The sequence below is a fragment of the Drosophila suzukii genome, unplaced genomic scaffold (genome assembly GCF_043229965.1).
Source record: "Drosophila suzukii unplaced genomic scaffold, CBGP_Dsuzu_IsoJpt1.0 scf_7, whole genome shotgun sequence".
NCBI lineage: Eukaryota > Metazoa > Arthropoda > Insecta > Diptera > Drosophilidae > Drosophila > Drosophila suzukii.
The window spans coordinates 1,274,431-1,295,227 of record NW_027255939.1 but is presented as its reverse complement, the minus strand read 5'-3'; the positions used below and the strand labels follow the sequence as shown (position 1 = coordinate 1,295,227).

At 40.1% G+C, this 20,797-nt stretch overlaps 1 protein-coding gene across 7 annotated transcripts in view; it reads right to left on the bottom strand.

The window, feature by feature from the left end:
• Nipped-B (Nipped-B cohesin loading factor) overlaps nt 1–20,797 on the bottom strand; it is a 303,163-nt gene that overhangs the window by 57,353 nt on the left and 225,013 nt on the right. For 6 of the 7 annotated variants that reach the window (XR_011605804.1, XM_070999319.1, XM_070999323.1 and 3 more), the window contains 2 exons: nt 565–713; nt 228–515 (listed from right to left, as the gene is read on the bottom strand). Coding sequence is in view for 6 of the 7 variants with exons in the window: in XM_070999319.1 (XP_070855420.1) it covers nt 228–515; nt 565–713 (437 nt within the window). In the remaining variant the exon portion in view is untranslated. Of the gene's footprint in view, nt 1–227; nt 516–564; nt 714–20,797 lie in introns of those variants that run through there. The other variant, XM_070999324.1, reaches the window with a different exon arrangement.

The window sequence follows — 20,797 nt, the reverse complement described above, 5'->3', positions numbered from 1 at the left end:
CATCCGGTGGACATGATAACTGGTGACAGGATCATAAGAAAGTTATAATGTAAATTTGGTATCTACTATTTCAACAAGGCAGATCCATTATTTCGTGAATAACATGGCAAGGTGATCTACAAATACGCCCTCAGAAGCGTCGAGCGTTAGCTGTTAAATTGATCAATTTGCTCAGAAGCAACCTGGGATCGAAAGGATTAATAACCGTCTGTGTAAAACATACTTACATTCTTTTTCCTTATTATGCATAAACATTTCAGATTCCGTTAAATAAATCCAAATATTACGCATGCAGATTATTTTAAAACCAGCATCGTTTGCGACTGAACTTAGTATATCACAATACAAACTTTTTAGCTCGGATCTAGTAAGATAGTCATCGTTTAAAACACAGAAGGATCCAAGCGAAATAAGTGCTTGCTTTCTAATTTCTTGGTTGGCGCAAGTTGAGAAGAAAATCAAACAATCGAATACATCATCACATATCGAGAGAGGAAGTCCACCATTTGTCTCCCCTAAAAAAAGGACAAATGAAATTTTCGCAATTTAATGAAAATAACTTACCCAATGCAATAGGAGACTTAAAGTCAAAGTAGCGCATTAGTATTCCGATCGTAAACAGACTTCTCCGAAAGCTGGGAGTGTAAATATTATCTACACTGTAGTTTCTTTGTATAACACGATTTCGAGAAACATCAAGAACTCGATAAAACCTAAAAAATTATAACGATTATTATCATCGAATATTACAAAAAAAAATTATCTTCTCCTGAAATTCTTAAGCTAAAAGATTTCTGTTCCAACAGTGTATTTTGAAACCTTTTAAAGCTGCAAAATTCGAATATATATATATTTTTTATACCCGTTACTCGTAGAGTAAAAGGGTATACTAGATTCGTCGGAAAGTATGTAACAGGCAGAAGGAAGCGTTTCCGACCCCATAAAGTATATATATTCTTGATCAGGATCACTAGCCGAGTCGATCTAGCCATGTCCGTCTGTCCGTCTGTCCGTATGAACGCTGAGATCTCGGAAACTATGAGTTACAATACTGGGATTAGGCACGCAGATTCCTGAGATTCCTGCGCAGCGCAAGTTTGTTTCAGTAGAGTGCCACGCCCACTCTAACCGCCCAAAACTGTGGCTCCTACAGTTTTGATGCTAGAATAAAAATTGTAATTGATATGTATTGTTCTCATCAATACCAATCGATTGACCCAAAAAAATGTTTGCCACGCCCATTTTAACACCCACAAACCGCGAAAACCTGGGACGCCCACAATTTGCATGCTAGATAAAAAATTTTAACTGAAATGTATTTGTGTCGTCAATACCTATCGACTGATCCAAAAATAAATTTGCCACGCCCACTCTAACGCCCATAACGCTTAAATCTGTCTACCGCCGGTAGGTGGCGCATTTTAATCTCGCTTTGCTGCTTGCATATCTCCATTTCCCTTTGAGTAACGGGTACCTGATAGTCCAGGTACTCGACTATAGCGTTCTTCCTTGTTTTTAATGTTTTGCTATATATTTATTGAATCTTCTCCCTTTGGATACTAACAATAAGTGTATCAAATCTTAAACTAATTAATCTAACTAACAGTCATATGACTGATATTGTGCTAAAGGGGGCCCGAAAGTTATTGCTGGCTTGGCAGGTCGTTGCGTTCTAGACGTGATCGGCTGGAAACCCAAGTCAAACCTCTTGCGAGCCGATTGGGGTGAACAGAAGGTTGTTCATTGTAGGACGCTTTTTGTTCGTCTATTTCATCTTTTACGGTAAGAATGCCTAGGTCCCTGTGGATGTTTTGGTTGCGAATATACAATGGTGCCCCAGTGATAGTTCGCAGGATTCTCGATTGAACACGCTGTATAATGTCTATGTTGCTGCTGCTGGCGTTCCCCCATAGCTGGGAGCCATATGTCCAGATGGGCCAGACGCAGGGGCGAACGAGCGTTAAGAATCCAGAGGAGGCTGCTGGCTTTTAGTTTTAGATGTACTTTCTTGCGTTCGATGTGTCTTCTCCAGGTTAGTCGTCTGTAAAGGTGGACGCGAGATACATTACATCGTTGACTTGGGGAACCTGCGTATTATTCAATGACAGTGGAGGGCATGTTTGCCTGTGTAGTGTAAACATTATGTGTTTACATTTTTGTTCATTTATTTTAATCCGCCAATCAGATAGCCACCTCTATACTACGGAGAGGTGGTTTGCTAGCTGTGTTGTGGCTCTGATTAGCACCTCGAGCGACTTAAAATTGTGTCGTCAGCGAACGTAGATGTTGTTAGCTGCTCGTTCGTGGGAATATCTGCTGTGTATAGGAGGAACAGAGTAGGCCCTAGGGCGCTTCCTTGCGGGACTCCAGCTTTGATAATGTAGTCGTCGGATGTTGTTGTATTGCACCTTACTGCGAAGGTTCTGTTGTATAGATAAGACTCAAGAAGCTTGTGAGTGTAATCAGGCAAGTGTGTTTTGATTTTGTGCATGAGGCCATCTAGCCATACTCGATCAAAGGCTTGAGATACATCGAGGAATATTGCGCTACAGTATTCCCGATGCTCAAATGCTGTGCGAATTACTGATGTTATTCTGTTTACTTGTTCGATTGTTCCATGGTCTTGACGAAAGCAAATTGATGAACAGGGATAACATTGTGTGCTCCTAGATATGGTATTACGCGAGTTAGAATGCATTTTTCGAACAACTTACACAGACACGATAATAAACTAATTGGTCTGTAAAGAATTGGTCTTTTCCGGGCTTTGGTATCATAATGATAATAGATTTTTTCCATTTTTTCGGATAGTAGCCGAGAGTTATGATCCCATTGAAGATCTTACAAATAACCTCAATGGCAGAGTTTGGAAGTTCAATTAACATTTTTGGGGTTATTTGGTCACCGCCAGGGTTTATGGTAGGACAAATGAGCCAGTAGCAGGGTTCGGCTGGAAGACGTTTCTGAGATGTAAAGCAAAAGTTTCGGCTCTATCTTCGTCGCTGCGGGCCCAGATGCCAGATGAGTTTCTTATCGGAGTGACTGTTTCGATTAGAAAGCTCAGATTTGGGTGAGCCCTCCACAGAGAATGTTTTGTACTGGTTGGCGATAGTCTTTTAATGTACTGCAGCTGTTCATTTTCTGTTTCTTGCTTTAGAGCTCGATTTAGTGAGCGAGTGGCTTCCTTAAGACGTTGTTTTGATGACGGCGATCTGTTGGTTTGCCAGGCACGTCGCAGGCGCCTCTTTTCTAGGACTAACCGTTCAATTTGCAGATTAGTTTTGAAGTGGTTGGTTTGCACGTCCCTGCCTTGTGGTGTTGAGATAGTGGCTGCCTCCACGAATACTTCTTCAAGAGCATCGGTAAAGCAGTCGATGTCCGCTTCGATGTTGAAGTGAGGGGTTAATTTGATGTGTGAGCTCACATACTTTTTATATTTTAACCAGTTGGTTCTGTGCGACGTCAGCCTGAGGGGGTGATCTTTGGTTTTTGTGCTTTGAAGAAGAGTTATTAGCACTTATTACATTGTGGGGAATGTTTTTTGTCACCGCAAAGTCTATTAGGTCTGGAACTTTGCTGGGGTCTGTTGGCCAGTATGTGGGGCTGCTAGGGGAAACATAGTCTAATTTGTTGTTCGGTTTTATGATTGCATTGTATAATTTCCTTCCTTTGGGAGTCAAAAGGCGTGATCCCCAGTGCGTGTGTTTGGCATTATAAAGCGATCTCCAAGCAAGTTGTAGAAGTCCATGAATTGTTCTTCAGAAATTGTAAAGCGAGGCGGACAGTAGACAGCGGCTATGGTGAGGTTTCCGTTGCCTGACTGCACTTTTATAGACGTGGCTTGCAAGTAATTAGTTGCATATCTTTGGTGAGAGTGGTGCTTGATGCGTTCCCTGATTAGGATGCCGGTTCCGCCGTGGGTCTGTGCGGGAGAAAGTGTAGCCTCTTACTTGGAAGTTGTATTTGTTTGTGAGGTGCGTCTCTACCAGTAGCATAATGTCGATATGATTATCATTCAGGAACTGTGTTACTTCAAGGTTGTGCCGTGAAACGCCATTGGCGTTCCGCATTGTTATTCGTAGATTTGCCATCTAGTACTGGGACTGCTTAGCTGCAAGTAGCTGTAACACCATGTCCTGGTTTTGAACCAGTGTTCGCATGGTCATTTTCATGAATGACATGAATTCCATCATACTTTTTTGCATGGTGACCATCATAGATTCCAGAGTGCTTTGCGACTGCTCTTGGATCTGCTGAGCGTTTCCTAGCTTAGACTGGAGTGGGTTTTCCGTCCCCGATCGAATGGCATCGGCGTATGAGAATCCCTTTTGGGTATTTAGTTGACCAAAGGCGGATCTTGCAGCCGTGCCGAAAAATACTTCCGGCGTCGTAAGCGAGTAAGTGTAAGCATGTTGGGTATTCTGATGACGCGTTGCTATCACTTTTCGCATGCGGTCCTTCATCTCCTTGTAGACCGGACAGCCCCTGTAGTTTGCCGTGTGGTTACCTTGGCAGTTAACGCATTTTTTCTTTTTGGGGTCTTCTTTGTTGGCAGGGCAGTTAGCCGAATTGTGAAAGTCTCCACAAGCTACACAGACTATTCGAAGCGAACAGTATGCCCTGGTGTGTCCATACTCCTGACAATTTGTGCATTGCACTGGGCCGTTCCTTTTATGTGGCTCTTCCACGTTAATTCTTCGGTGCAATAAATATTGCAGGTTAAAAATGGGGTGCACTTCATTTTTCTTCAAGACTCTGCTGTCTGGCTCCAGCTCGACCCTGAAGAGTGGTTGCGGCTCTTTTTTCCTGTTTATATTTGCAGAAAACCCTTTTTCCTTGAGAGCATCGATAACTTCCTTGGCGGTTACGTCGGGCTCGATTCCTTTTATTACCACTTGCAGGCCCTTGCTGCTTTTTAGTTGGTACGTGTAGTAGCTTTTCCTAGCTTCCTCCAGGTATTTGGATACTGCTCGGAAATGTTCTTCAGATTTGGTCTGAAGCTTGGTTTCATGGATATCCCCTTTTGTGACCGTCCTGATCCATTTTCTGCTAGAAGCGCAAATCGATTGCTTTCGGATCTCCCGGGTAATATATCTTCTACTTGGGCACGGTTTATTTTTGACTTGTTACCTACCGCGGTGTTCTGCGGGCTAAGCTTACGCTTGATATGGATGTACCGATCTAGTCCGGTCTGTATGGCCGGACCTGCTTGCTGAATTTTGTTTTGGTTTTGATTTGTTGTCGTGGTTTTTGTTGCCGTTGTATTTAGAGCTGCGGTTGCAGTCGATTCCGAAATAATAGTCGTAGCTGTGGTTGTCGTTGGTTTTTTTGCCGTAGCTTTAGTTGTTGCTGAAGTTTTACCGTTGCGTGTTGTTGGTTCGCCAGGGGTCAAAACTGATGGTGGGGGGGTTTTGCATTGTTGACTCCACGCCGTCGGAGTACGGGTAGCCGTAAGTAAGCATGGTGGGCAAGATCGTGCTCTTTGGCTATCGACCGACAGTAGGGTCGTTTTTTGCACTTCGCAATCACGCGTTGAGACATACCGTCTCCTCGGCTCGCGGAGCTGAGTCGCTCTTTATTCTGTTCGTAGCTCATTGAGCTTTTATTATTATAAGATGAAAAAATGTATGTGCTAGTTAAAGTCATTACACCGATTTTGTGTTGAAACCTAAATTTCTTTGGGTTTTAGCGTCTTTTCGCTTATTTGAAATTAACCAGTTTAGTTTTTGTGTTTTGTTTGCATTTAATTTATCAACTTTCTTGCACTTTTCGCGGAGCTCGCAAAAGACACGTCCACTCTCTTCAGCGGTCGCGACTTTTTTTGATATTTGTCTTTGAATTTTCCTCTCCTGAAGTTTCCTTTGATTTTGTCCCAGCAGGCTTGAGCCGCTCCAGATCAGTTCCACTTACTATAATTACCGGTCATACAGCCAGTTTTTCGAACCCTACTTCGACTAACTTTCTGTATGATATATTGTCTAAATCTAAAAGTTATTAATCCGACACAACGGCATTGAATATATGTATTACCATTCCGTTATTTGTACCCGACTGTATTCCAGTTTCCTTTGCCCACAATTGTATATTTGAAACAATTCCAGTATATATTTTAGTGCTACTATTCAACTAAAATATCTCTCAAATACATTTTCACTTTCAATTGTGTGTAACATATAACTCAGCCACAGTAAAACTTTCCCGATCATAAAACTTTTCCTTAAGATTTTCACTCTTTATTTTTTACTGTGTTCCAGCTGCTTGTGTATATTAACATACATGTTCTAATACAGTCCACTCTAAGTACTCCTTCTTAAACAGTCCACTCCAACTACTTTTCTCGACCTACAAATACGGCTAAACGATTTCTAAAATTAAAACCAAAGTTACAATATCCACCAATTTACTCCAGCAAATCGTTTTCAATTTAGTTGTGCAGGTGACATAACATAAGCGAAGTCTTTCCAATTCCCGCAACGTTATTCCGCTATTCGCACCCCAAATATGTACAAATGTACAGTGTACATACATACGTATATCGATATTTTCGCCAGTGCACAGTGGGTCAAGAGCTCACAATAAAATAAACATAAAATATTAAAGTCCGTATTTCTTTACATAATTCCGACCACCCGATATAATAAATATTTATTGACTCTGCCTATCCGACAGTGTGACCGTATATTAGTGAAAGCTCTTGATGCATAAAAAATGAAAATTTTTCTGGATGTATCTTTAGATTGTATTTCCTGCATTTCTCAAAAACGTCTGTTAAGTTTTTAAGCATATGTTTCTCGGAACAACCTATAACTATTAAGTCATCCATATAAAGGAATGCTTGTGAAGGTTATAATCCAGAGAATGCAATAGTCATCATTCTTTGAAATGAATTAGGCTCTAATTTTAATCCGAAAGGTAATCGCGTGAAGTGATACGAGCCATTGCTCGTTGAAAATGACGTTATATCCCTTGAACTTTTTTTGAGTTCAATTTGATGAAGTCCTGACATTAAGTCAAGGCATGATAAATATGTTGCTCGTCCCAGTTGATCTAAAATATCATCAATTCTTGGGAGTGGAAATTTATCGTACAGTAATTTTTTTATTAATTTGACGATAGTCAATCACTAATCGCCATTTCTTTTGTTCCGAACCTGGAGTGGGTTTTTAGGAACAAGTAACAATGGGCTATTATATTCAGATACAGATGGTTCAACAATCCCGTCGGTGATCAGTTTTCCGACTTGTTTCTGTATTTCGTTCACCTGACTGTGTGGGCTTCTGTAATTTGTTATATACACTGGTTCATTATCCTTTAATCTCAGTTTTTATTTATTAGAATTATTTGTGCTTATTGGTTCGGTTTCCAATCCGGATATATCATTATATTGTGTGCATAGACTTGAAAGCTGTGATTTGAATTGCGGATGAAAGTTTTTTGAAAGTTGAGATAATACAGATTTTTCTCTATTTTCTAGATTAGTTTTGAACATCGTAGTTCGAAAGTGATTCATAAGCTAAATTATTTGTACTGACTACTTCATCTTTATTTGTGGTATTGAGCAGTCTTATGAAAGCGTTTTTAGATGTTGCTAGACTTGCTATATAAATACCATTATTAATTTCTTGATTTGGAATCAATACACTGTCTTCTTTTGAATTTAGTTGAATTTTTCTAATAAGTTGGGATCTTGCTCGCAGAAGTATTGAGTTGTTGCCAGCACTGTATGTTATTGGAACATTTTTTTTTTTTAAATGGTTTGCTATTTATTTATTGAATCTTCTCCCTTTGGATACTAACAATAAGTGTATCAAATCTTAGACTAATTAATCTAACTCACAGTCATATGACTGATGTTGTGCTAAAGGGGCCCGAAAGTTATAGCTGGCTTGGCAGGTCGTTGCGTTGTAGACGGGATCGGCTGGAAACCCAAGTCAAGCCTCTTGCGAGGCGATTGGGGTGCACAGAGAGTTTTTCGTTGTAGGACGCTTTTTGTTTGTCTATTTCATCTTTAACGGTAAGAATGCTTAGGTCCCTGTGGATGTTTTGGTTGCGAATATACCATGGTGCCCCAGTGATAGTTCGCAGGATTTTCGATTGAGCGCGCTGTATAATGTCTATGTTGCTTCTGCTGGCGTTCCCCCATAGCTGGGAGCCATATGTCCAGATGGGCTTGAGAGTGGAGTTGTAGAGCAAAACCTTGTAGTCCAGACGCAGGGGCGAACGAGCGTTAAGAATCCAGTGGAAGCTGCTGGCTTTTAGTTTTAGATGTACTTTCTTGCGTTCGATGTGTCTTCTCCAGGTTAGTCGTCTGTCAAGGTGGACGCCGAGATACGTTACATCGTTGACTTGGGGAATCTGCGTATTATTCAATAATAGTGGAGGGCATGTTTGCCTGTTGAGAGTAAACGTTATGTGTTTACATTTTTGTTCATTTATTTTAATCCGCCAATCAGATAGCCACCTCTCTACTACGAGGAGGTGGTTTGCTAGCTGTGTTGTGGCTCGGCCTGGGCACCTCGAGCGACTTAAAATTGCGGTGTCGTCAGCGAACGTAGATGTTGTTAGCTGCTCGTTCGTGGGAATATCCGCTGTGTATAGGAGGAACAGAGTAGGCCCTAGCGCGCTTCCTTGCGGGACTCCAGCTTTGATAATGTAGTCGTCGGATGTTGTTGTATTGCACCTTACTGCGAAGGTCCTGTTGTATAGATACGACTCAAGAAGCTTGTGAGTGTAATCAGGTAAGTGTGTTTTGATTTTGTGCATGAGGCCATCTAGCCATACTCGATCGAAGGCTTGAGATACATCGAGGAATATTGCGCTGCAGTATTCCCGATGCTCAAAGGCTGTGCGTATTTCTGATGTTATTCTGTTAACTTGTTCGATTGTTCCATGGTTTTGACGAAATCCAAATTGATGAGCAGGGATAACATTGTGTGCTCCTAGATATGGTGTTATGCGAGTTAGAAGGCATTTTTCGAACAGCTTAGACAGACACGATAATAAACTAATTGGTCTGTAGGATGACGGAATTGTGTGGTCTTTTCCGGGCTTCGGTATCATAATGATAATAGATTTTTTCCATTTTTTCGGATAGTAGCCGAGAGTTATAATCCCATTGAAGAGCTTACAGATAACCTCAATGGCAGAGTTTGGAAGTTCAATTAACATTTTTGGGGTTATTTGGTCACCGCCAGGGGCCTTTTTTGGTTTCAGTTCCCCAATGACTTTCGCGATCTCCTTTGGCTGAAACAATGGTGGTAGGGAAATAGATTCAGATTCGATTTGTGGTAGGAAAAATAAACCAGTGGCAGGGTTCGGCTGGAAGACGTTTCTTAGATGTAACGCAAAAGTTTCGGCTCTATCTTCGTCGCTGCGGGCCCAGATGCCAGATGAGTTTCTTATCGGAGTCACTGTTTCGATTGGAGAGCTCAGATTTGGGTGAGCCCTCCACAGAGGATGTTTTGTACTGGTTGGCGATAGTTTTGTAATGTACTGCAGCTGTGCATTTTCTGTTTCTTGCTTTAGAGCTCGATTTAGTGAGCGAGTGGCTTCCTTAAGACGTTGTTTTGATGACGGCGATCTGTTGGCTTGCCATGCACGTCGCAGGCGCCTCTTTTCTAGGACTAACCGTTCAATTTGCAGATTAGTTTTGAAGTGGTTGGTTTGCGCGTCCCTGCCTTGTGGTGTTGAGATAGTGGCTGCCTCCACGAATACTTCTTCAAGAGCATCGGTAGAGCAGTCGATGTCCGCTTCGATGTTGAAGTGAGGTGTTAATTTGATGTGTGAGCTTACATACTTTTTATATTTTAACCAGTTGGTTCTGTGCGACGTCAGCCTGAGGGGGTGATCTGTGGTTCTTGTGCTTTGAAGAAGAGTTATTAGCACTGGCGAATGGTCCGACGACAGGTCCGAAAGCGCTTTGGCGCTTATTATATTGCGGGGAATGTTTTTTGTCACCGCAAAGTCTATTAGGTCTGGAACTTTCCTGGGGTCTGTTGGCCAGTATGTGGGGCTGCCAGGGGAAACATAGTCTAATTTGTTGTTCGGTTTTATGATTGCATTGTATAATTGCCTTCCTTTGGGAGTCACAAGGCGTGATCCCCAGTGCGTGTGTTTGGCATTATAATCCCCTGCAGCTATAAAGCGGTCTCCAAGCAAGTTGTAGAAGTCCATGAATTGTCCTTCAGAAATTGTAAAGCGAGGCGGGCAGTAGACAGCGGCTATGGTGAGGTTTCCGTTGCCTGACTGCACTTTGATAGACGTGGCTTGCAGGTAATTAGTTGAAAACCTTTGGTGAAAGTGGTGCTTGATGCGTTCCCTGATTAGGATGCCGGTTCCGCCGTGGGCTTTACCATCTGGATGGTCTGTGCGGTAGAAAGTGTAGCCTCTTATTTGGAAGTTGTATTTGTTTGTGAGGTGCGTCTCTACCAGTAGCATAATGTCGATATGATTTTCATTCAGGAACTGTGTTACTTCAAGGTTGTGCCGTGAAACGCCATTGGCGTTCCACATTGTTATTCGTAGGTTTGCCATCTGATTATTTGGACTGCTTAGCTGCAAGTAGCTGTAACACCATGTTCTGGTTTTGAACCAGTGTTTGCATGGTCGTTTTCATGAATGACATGAGTTCCATCATACTTTGTTGCATGGTGACCATCATAGTTTCCAGAGTGCTTTGCGACTGTTCTTGGATCTGCTGAGCGTTTCCTAGATTAGACTGGAGTGGGTTTTCCGTCCCCGATCGAAGGGCATCGGCGTATGAGAATCCTGTCTGGGTATTTAGTTGACCAAAGGAGGATCTTGCAGCCGTGCCGAAAAATACTTCCGGCGTCGTACGCGAGTAAGTGTACACATTTTGGGTTTTCTGATGACGCGTTGCTATCACTTTTCGCATGCGGTCCTTCATCTCCTTGTAGACCGGACAGCCCCTGTAGTTTGCCGTGTGGTTACCTTGGCAGTTAACGCATTTTTTCTTTTTGGGGTCTTCTTTGTTGGCAGGGCAGTTAGCCGAATTGTGGAAGTCTCCACAAGCTACACAGACTGTTCGAAGCGAATAGTATGCCCTGGTGTGTCCATACTCCTGACAATTTGTGTATTGCACTGGGCCGTTCCTTTTATGTGGCTCTTCCACGTTAATTCTTCGGTGCAATAAGTATTGTAGGTTATAAATGGGGTGCACTTCATTTTTCTTCAAGGCTCTGCTGTCTGGCTCCAGCTCGACCCTGAAGAGTGGTTGCGGCTCTTTTTTCCTGTTTATAATGTTACTGACGTTCTTTGCAGAAAACCCTTTTTCCTTGAGAGCATCGATAACTTCCTTGGCGATTACGTCGGGCTCGATTCCTTTTATTACCACTTCCAGGCCCTTGTTGCTTTTTAGTTGGTACGAGTAGTAGCTTTTCCTAGCTTCCTCTAGGTATTTGGATACAGCTCGGAAATGTTCTTCAGATTTGGTCTGATCATGGATATCCCCTTTTGTGACCGGAACAACATGAAAGTTTCCGTCACCGGCCAGCGCAACAATTTTGTTGACCAGGGCGTTCTAGATTTTCTCCCTAATGTAAATTGGTGGGGGCTTAGGTTTCGGTTGGGTCTCCTGAGCCTGTTCTGGTTCATTTTCAGCTAGAAGCGCAAATCAATTTCTGTTGGATCTCCCGGGTAAACAATTTTCTATTTGGACACGGTTTATTTTTGACTTGTTACCTACCGCGGTATTCTGCGGGCTAAGCTTCCGCTTGATATGGATGTACCGATCTAGTCCGGTCTGTATGGCCGGACCCGCTTGCTGAATTTTGTTTTGGTTTTGATTTGTTGTCGTGGTTTTTGTTGCCGTTGAATTTAGAGCTGCGGTTGCAGTCGATTCCGAAGTAATAGCCGTAGCTGTGGTTGTTTTGGTTTTTTTGCCGTAGCTGTATTGTTGCTGACAAATTTAGTGCGGATGCAGAAGTTTTAACGTTGCATGTTGTTGGTGCGCCAGGGGTTGAAACTGATGGTGGGGGGGTTTTGCATTGTTGACTCCACGCCGTCGGAGTAGGTGAGCATGGTGAGCAAGATCGTGCTCTTTGGCTGTCGCCCGACAATAGGGTCGTTTTTTGCACTTCGCTATCACGCGCTCAGACATACGAAAAGTAACCGTCTCTTCGGCTCGCGGAGCTTAGTCGCTCTTTATTTTGTTTGGAGCTCATTGAGCTTTTATAAGCGTGGCACTTATTTATTATTATAAGATAAAATAATTATGTGCTAGTTTAAGTTTTACACCGATTTTGTGAGTTGAAACCTAAATTGCTTTGGGTTTTAGCGTCTTTTCGCTTGTTTGAAATTAACCGGTTTAGTTGTTGTGTTTTGTTTGCATTTAATTTATCAACATTCTTGCACTTTTCGCGGAGCTCGCACGAGACACGTCCGCTCTCTTCCGCTGTCGCGAATTGATGAATTTGAATTTGAATACGACATTTTCCGGGGCTACACCCACAGCCAAGTCTTTTAAAGGTAGTATCCGTATCCGTAGCGCAGGTTAAAGCATTTGGTTAGACGCAGGTTCGAGTCCCGTTGCCACCCATTTGTTTTTTTTTTGTATTATTATTTTGTTGTTGATGTTTTTGATGAAAAGTATTCGTATCACCATGTCAAACGGTAAATTTCAGTTATTAAGTTGTATGTACAGTGTATTGTACTTTGCACATATACAAGTTAAGACATTTACATAGTTTTTGTGTTCAAGATTTTTACTAAGAAATTAAATGGCTTTACTTATTAAATTTAATGCAATTTAATATGCATAAAAATCTAAAACGTAGTATACCGAGCTATACAGTGCTCGGACCTAAGTGCGACATTGGTTCGATCCAACCGGCGGACAAATATAAATACAAGTTTTTATACCCTTGCAGAGGGTATAATGATTTCAGTCAGAAGTTTGCAACGCAGTGAAGGAGACGTATCCGACCCCATAAAGTATATATATATTCTTGATCAGCATCACTAGACGAGTCGATCTAGCCGTCCGTTTCTACGAAAACTAGTCTCTCAGTTTTAAAGCTGTCGGGCTGAAACTTTTCCAAAAGTTTAATATCTTTTGCAGGTAGTATATAAGTCGGAACCAGCCGGATTGAACAACTATATCTTATAGCTCCCATTGGAATAATCAGAAAATAAATGTAAAAAAATTATATTTTTGGTGTTTTTTAACATATTACCTCCTTTCCTTGGAAATAACATTTTTTAATTAGTTTTGAATTTCGAATTAAATTTTATCGAAATCGGACGGCTATATCATATAGCTGCCATAGGAACGATCGGAAAATTGGTGTAAAAATAATATGAAACAAATTATAACTTCGGTGTTTTTTTTTTTAACATATAACCTCCTACGCTTGTAAATAACATATTTTAATTCATTCTGAATTTCGAATTTAATTTTATCAAAATCGGATGATTATATCATATAGCTGCCATAGGAACGATCGGAAAATTGGTGTAAAAATAATATGAAACAAATTATAGCTTCGGTGTTTTTTAACATATAACCTCCTACGCTTGGAAATAACATTTTTTAATTAGTTCTGAATTTCGATTTTCATTTTATCAAAATCGGACGACTATATCATATAGCTGCCCAAGGAACGATCGTAAAATTGGTGGGAAAATAATATGAAACAAATTATAGCTTCGGTGTTCCTTAACATATAACCTCCTACGCTTGGAAATAACATTTTTTAATTCATTCTGAATTTCGAATTTAATTTTATCAAAATCGGACGACTTTATCATATAGCTGCCATAGGAACGATCGTAAAATTGGTGGGAAAATAATATGAAACAAATTATAGCTTCGGTGTTATTTAACATATAACTTCCTACGCTTGGAAATAAAATTTTTAATTAGTTCTGAATTTCGAATTTCATTTTATGAAAATCGGACGACTATATCATATAGCTGCCATAGGAACGATCGGAAAATTGGTGGGAAAATAATATGAAACAAATTATAGCTTCGGTGTTTTTTGATATATTATCTTATACTATTGGAAATAACATTTTGTGTATTTTTAAGAATTTCGAATTATATTTAATACAAATCGGACGACTCTAACATATAGCTGTCAAAGAAACGGTCAGTGAAATAATGAAATAATTATTTAAAAAAAAATATCCTTTGTTGATTTTGATTGTATTTTCCTTTACTCTGGGTATAGAATATTTTAACTTTTCAGAATTACGAAATTATTAAATTATTTTATTTTACACAAAAATCTGACGACTTTAATATTTTCTCGATGGTGTGGTGTTTGGACAAGAATAACATGGATGCAGGTGTCCAAATTATAAGGTAGGATACCTAGTTATACCCGTTTTTCCTATTTTAGATTACAGAAATAACCTTAACAAGGTTGCCACGAAGCTAGATAACAGGTAATAATGCAGTTATTACGCAATCCTTAAATTAGGTAATCAACTTGGTTTACCTAATTTACCTAAGAATTGTCCCTAAAATCAGGCATTGTCCGCCAACGAAAGGGCTATATGAAGGTTAATAGCAGGTATGATTCAAACCTATATATTGACTCGTAATCCAAATCCCCGGATTAGTCTGTGAAAACCAGTTGCCGAGTGACAACGTATACATTGTTGTGTGTATCTTTTATATTCAATTAATATAAACACACCGAAAGTATAAGGTGACAACTGAATGAAAATCCACCAAAAAGTACAAGGTGAAATGTGAATATAAGCCCATAAAAAAGTAAAAGGTGAAAAGTGATTAAAAATCCACCAAAAGGTATAAGGTGAAAAGTGAAAAAAGTGTGTAACAAAATAATTAAGTATTATTATACTTTTTTCCTTTGGTAAGTATTTCTATAAAGTAAAACAGGATTCATAAATTCGTAACACATAAGTCTCTTCTGGTGAAATTCAGGTGGAACATCAATGAATATCAATAAATATTTACCAGAACCCCGACCAAAGAGATTTTGAAAATCTCTGACAAATTATAACCCCTTAACTTTTATACAATTATTTTTTAACAGCAAAATAAAGAGAATGCCGCCAAGCTGCGCTTAGACGAAGATCCCAATATGCTCAAAATGCGTCACAAACAAGGACCCGTAATGCGCAGCACATTGCCTTGGCCCGTACAATTAATTTGGAGGTAGCAGAAGAAGCTCGCTCGCGTAATTCCGCTGCTCGCTCTCAGAGAAGGAGATGCGAAAGAATTCGAGCCAGCGAACGATTGAGGAACACTGACAAACGCAATCACGACGAGAGCAGTCGCGAAAAACTGCTGATCATGCTACCTGGAGATCGATCGGGGAAAATCGAGGACCTGAGCACGCACGGGACGCTGCAGCGCGCGCAATGGTCAGGTCGGATTCCGAGGAGCGACAACGAGAGCAGTCGCGAAACACTGCTGATCATGGTACCTGGAGATCGTTTGGAGAAAATCGAGGACCCGAGCGCGCACGGGACGCTACAGCGCGCGCAATGGTCAGGTCGGGTTCCGAGGAGCGACGACGACAGCAGGTACAAAATACTGCTGACCATGCTACGTCGAGACCGATCGAGGAAAATCGAGGTCTCGAGCGCACACGGGACGCTGCAGCGCACAAGAAAGTTAGAATATTCCCATAATTTCATGACGGAAACTATTCGACCCGCTCTAGTTATTCAAGCTGCGCGATACTTGGTTAACACTGAGCTCTACAGAAAGCACAACATTTCCTTTGACGGTGATTGGCTCAATCAAATAGGAGCCGAAGAAGAGATACCTTTCATCGCAGATGAATCTGACCGAGAAGTCGTAGAAGAGCTTCTTCGTCAACATTCTCATTCTCAATCAAATGACGAGCAAGAAGGTGATTTAAATCCCGGAGGTCATGAAACGATGATAGTGGACTTCAGCGTATTGCTATGGCTCCCGGAAAAGGCCGCATTCCAACAAATTGAACCCGACGACGCAGAAGAACTTTCATTTCACATTCTAAAAGGCCTCCGTTCAGCTCCAGCACACTGGGAGGCAGAAAAAAAAGTTATAGCCGTGATAAGACAATTTGGCTTGCCTACATTCCTCATAGCCCTCTCTGCTGCTGAATCTAAATGGAACGAACTCTTAGTTATTCTATCTCTTTTATTGGCTAGCAGAGACATTACTGAGGAAGAGGCAGCAGCCCTTTCTAGCGCCGAAAAAGCTGGATGAATTCGATCTGACCCAGTAACGTGCTCCCGGTACTTCGACTACAGGTTCCGGCCATTAATGAAATTATTTAAAAGCTCCGAGATATTTCGTGAGTTAAGACTCGTCCATTATTATTGGAGGATCGAGTTCCAGCATAGAGGATCGCCGCACTCTCATGGCATGTATTGGTTTTCTGGTGCCACAAAGCTAGAAGGACCCGATAACGCCGAAGAGGTCACCCGCTTTATTGATCGTTTCATTAATACCAGCGGTGACGATGCTGAAATTCATGAAGTAATTCAATATCAGCGCCATAAGCACAGCGCTTCATGTTAAAGGGAACTGCGTGGACAACAATTCTGCCGTTTTAATATGCCATACACACCAATGCCTGAAATTCTGGTTTTGTATCCATTTGAAGAAAACGAATCCAACGTTGAAGAATATAAAGAAATATCTAAAAAAGTTAAAGAGCTCCTAAAGTCTGTTTCCGAAGAAGAATCGGCCATGTTTAATAATTTTGAATATTTTCTCAGCCATCTTGAAATTTCATATGAGGAGTACAAGTTCGCCATTCGGTCTAGCTTAAACAAGCCCCAAGTATTTCTTCGTCGCCAATTTTCTGATAGGTTGCTAAATGCTTACAATATAAATATTTTAGGCTTGCATAGAGCAAACATGGATATTCAATTCATTCTAGATGCTTACGCCTGTTGTAGTTATATAATAACTACATAAATAAATCCAACCGCTGCGTGTCGCAACTGCTTCGAGAAGCAATGACAGAAATAAGCCATGGAAGTGTTTCCGTCAAAAGAAAATTGCAGCATTCAGAGAGCAATTTTATTAACGCTACAGAAATATCTGCCCAAGAAGCTGCATACAACATTTTAGGTTTACACTTGTCTGAGGCTAGTGAAGGGAATGTTTTTATTAACACTTGCCATCCAGATAAAAGGGTCCGGAGAGTCCGATCTAACAGATCGCAAACTCAACAGATATTTTTGAGCGAAATTTACTTGATCGATACGTGCAAAGACATGAACAACTAGAATCGTTATGTCTTTCGGAATTTGCGGCTTGGTTCAAATTCTCCAAGCTAAATGCACGATCAGAATAGTCAAACGAAGAATATGACGAACCAATCGACTTTAATGCAGATAAGAATAATAACGTTGCTGCACAAAGTTACCAAATGCTGGATGGGACTGGTAGGGTAAAAAGACGTAATCATGCCCTAATTCTTAGGTGGGTTCGCTTTCGTTTTAAGCTCTTCTCCATCAGATTATTTTAGAGAGCACGTAATGCTCTTTTTCCCATGGAGAAGTGAAGAGACGGAACTCATTTATAAAGAGCAGTATGATGCGTTTAACGACATGGAGTTAGAGAGAGTTCTTCAAGATCTGCAAAATGTGGATAGAGAAGAAAAGGGCCCCTTCCCGAAACGCCAGCCTCTCAATACCTTGATGAAGAGTTCAGGGCTTTGACAGTACCCGACGTCGGCCAAAACATAAATGTAAAAATGTAAAAATGATTCAAATGGCGAACTTCCTCTTATAAGACTTCCTCCGATGGTATCTGACGATAACCTTTGCTCGCTTACCCGGTCTCTCAACTTTAAGCAACGCCAGTACTACGCCAACGTAATGTATAATGTTGCAGCCAAAAATACATTTTATGAATATGTGGTGGAGGGGCCGGAGTGGGAAAAAGCAGATTGATTTCTACAATATTTCAGTCGATAACTTGGCGAGCAAATAAACTTCCTTGGGCAACAGATTCCGCAAAGGTTTTACTTTGTGCTCCTACTGGAAAAGCAGCTTTTGGGATTGGGGGACTAACGCTCCATTCAGTTTTCTCCCTTCCTGTTAATCAAACATCTGGTCCTTTAAGATCCTTAAGCAATGACACTTTAAATACAATGCATTGCAAGTTGATTGATATCCAATTAATTATTATAGATGAGATCTCGATGGTCGATCAAAAATGCTTGGATACTTAGATCAAAGACTTTGTCAAATTTTTAGAAGTCAAGATGTAAGTTTTCGTGGCAAGTCTATAATAGTGTTTGGAGATCTGAAGCAGCTTAGCCCAGTTGGAGATCGTTAGATATTCGCAGAAAATACATCTAATCCATATAATATTCTGGCAGGAGCTAACCTTTGGAATAACTTTAAGTTTTTCGAGCTAACGGAAATAATGCGGCAAACGTGACGACCACGCTTTTGCTTTGGCTTTGAATAATATGTCTGAAGCCAACATGACAGATGCAGATATTGAGCTTTTCAAGACAAGAGTTCTTCCAGTAACCGATGTTCCTGACGATGCAATTCACTTATTCTGTTATAGTGCTGACGTAAACCATTACAACTCCCTAAAACTTGCCCAAATCAGAGCTGAAGAATTTGTGTCAACTGCAGTAGATACAGTTAAATCAGCTAATATGTCTGAAATAAGTCGAGAATCAACTCTTAGGCATGCCCAAAACATGAAGACCTCTGAAACTCACGGTCTACCATATATTTTACACCTGAAGACTACTACCGTCAATATTGACACAAATGACGGTCTTGTAAATGGGGCAACTGGTCAATTAATGCGAATTGACAACTGTATGGTTAACGGCTCATTATTAGTTACTGGACTGTGGATTAAGTTTACAGATGCCACTGTCGGTACTATAGCTAGGTCAAAAGTTCGAAGAAATGATCACCCAGACTGGACTCCAATTTATAAAACAGCCCGAGTATTCCAATGCGGAAATTCGGGACATTCTTCTATTGATCGAAAACAATTTCCAGTTGTTCCTGCTGAGGCTATTACCATCCATAAGAGCCAAGGGCAACCTACAGCAAAGTCGCAGTGCATCTTAAAAGAGGCATTAAGCGAGCTTCGTTGTACGTAGGTTGCAGCAGAGCAACTAGCGCATCGGGCCTTTTCCTTTTAGGAGACTTTGGTTCTCCAACTAGATTTGGAGCTACAAATGTCCAAGTAGAAGGCTTTGACTACGCATTATGAATTTTTGGTCAATGAAAATGAGGATATCTCTTTATATTGCCACAACGTGGAATCTCTTCGCGCTCATCGCGAAGATGTTGCCAACGACAACATTATTTGTTCTGCCAACTTTTTATGTTTTGTTGAAACCTGGACTCTTCCACAAGAAGAGTACACTTTAAGGGATTTCGACATTATAAGAAGAATAGATTGCAATCGTGTGAATGGTATTGGGAAGAACGGAATACTTATTTATGCTAAACAAAACATTTTGCAAAATGTATTATTTCTGTTTGAGACAAAGAAGTCCACAAACACAACAACAAACGTATCAATCGATTGCATTTAAATATCTTGACACGTCATTTATAATTGTTTATAGGCGTCCCGGATTTCCTTTTCCAAGATTTCGAAATGAAATGAAAGCTGATGTAGAAAAAGTGCGTAGAATGGATAATACTAAAGTAGTAATATTAGGAGATTTTAATATTTGCAGATCCACAGGGACTGATATTCTGGAGGAACACTTGAATGCCTATAACCTCTTTTCAATCAATGATTCTCCCACAACAAAACAAATAACACAAATTGGTTGGATATTTTCAGATTCTCGAATTCCACAAGCTCTTGCCATTACTTATGAGACACCATATAGCCACCACGATGGATTTTTTTTTAAGTATAGCTTGTAGTAGTTGTATTAAATAAATAAATTGTAAATATTGTAATAGGTTAGAAAAAAAATTAATTGTATATAGCATATTGTATATATGTATTTTTATGGTATTTTTAATTTATTTATTTCTATCTATCAACGTAGTTTTCAAAATTGTATATATATATATATATATATAAATGGTAATATTTTTCCCCTCGTGGATTGCGACCTTGACGTGGTGTGGAGGCTGAGTACGTGAAATTGTTTTAATATTACTGAAGCTAGCAACAATCCTTAAAATGTAACATAGTGTTACTAACATTGATTATTTCTTATAACTGCAAGGGTATTCAAACTTCGGCTTGTTGAAGTTAACTTCCTTTCTTGTTTTTAATAAGATAAATTTTAAAATATATATCATCCCCGCAGTTCTCATTTACACACATGCTCTCGAATACTTAATATTCAACCAACAATTAAAAAAACCCCAACATGATAGCACACATACAAGACTTAGATGCCAACATATACATATACAGCTGTGTCCTAAAAGAAAAATATTATAAAATTCAATAAGGCTTACAAATAACTTAATCCTACTAAATAACGATTCGACTACGACCCAATATTTTGTTGTATAGTCTTTATTGGCTATTACAGGCTTACACCTACGTGGCATGGAGTCTACCAAGTCCTCGCAACGTTTGCGGGAAATACATACGCATAAACAAAAATATTTCACGGTTAAACATGTTTTTATTTTTTATAAAATATTTCTAATATTTAGAAAAGCTTTTAACCATCCAAGAAATGTTCAATTAAAAATAAAAACTATTACCATTAAATGCAGGAAAGTTACCCTAGTATTGAGTCAAAATTACACCAAAAAAATGTATGACGAGCTTGTCCTGAAAACAAAAATAGGGCGACTTCCTTGACTGAATTTAATAAAATGAAATTCGTAAGAGTAA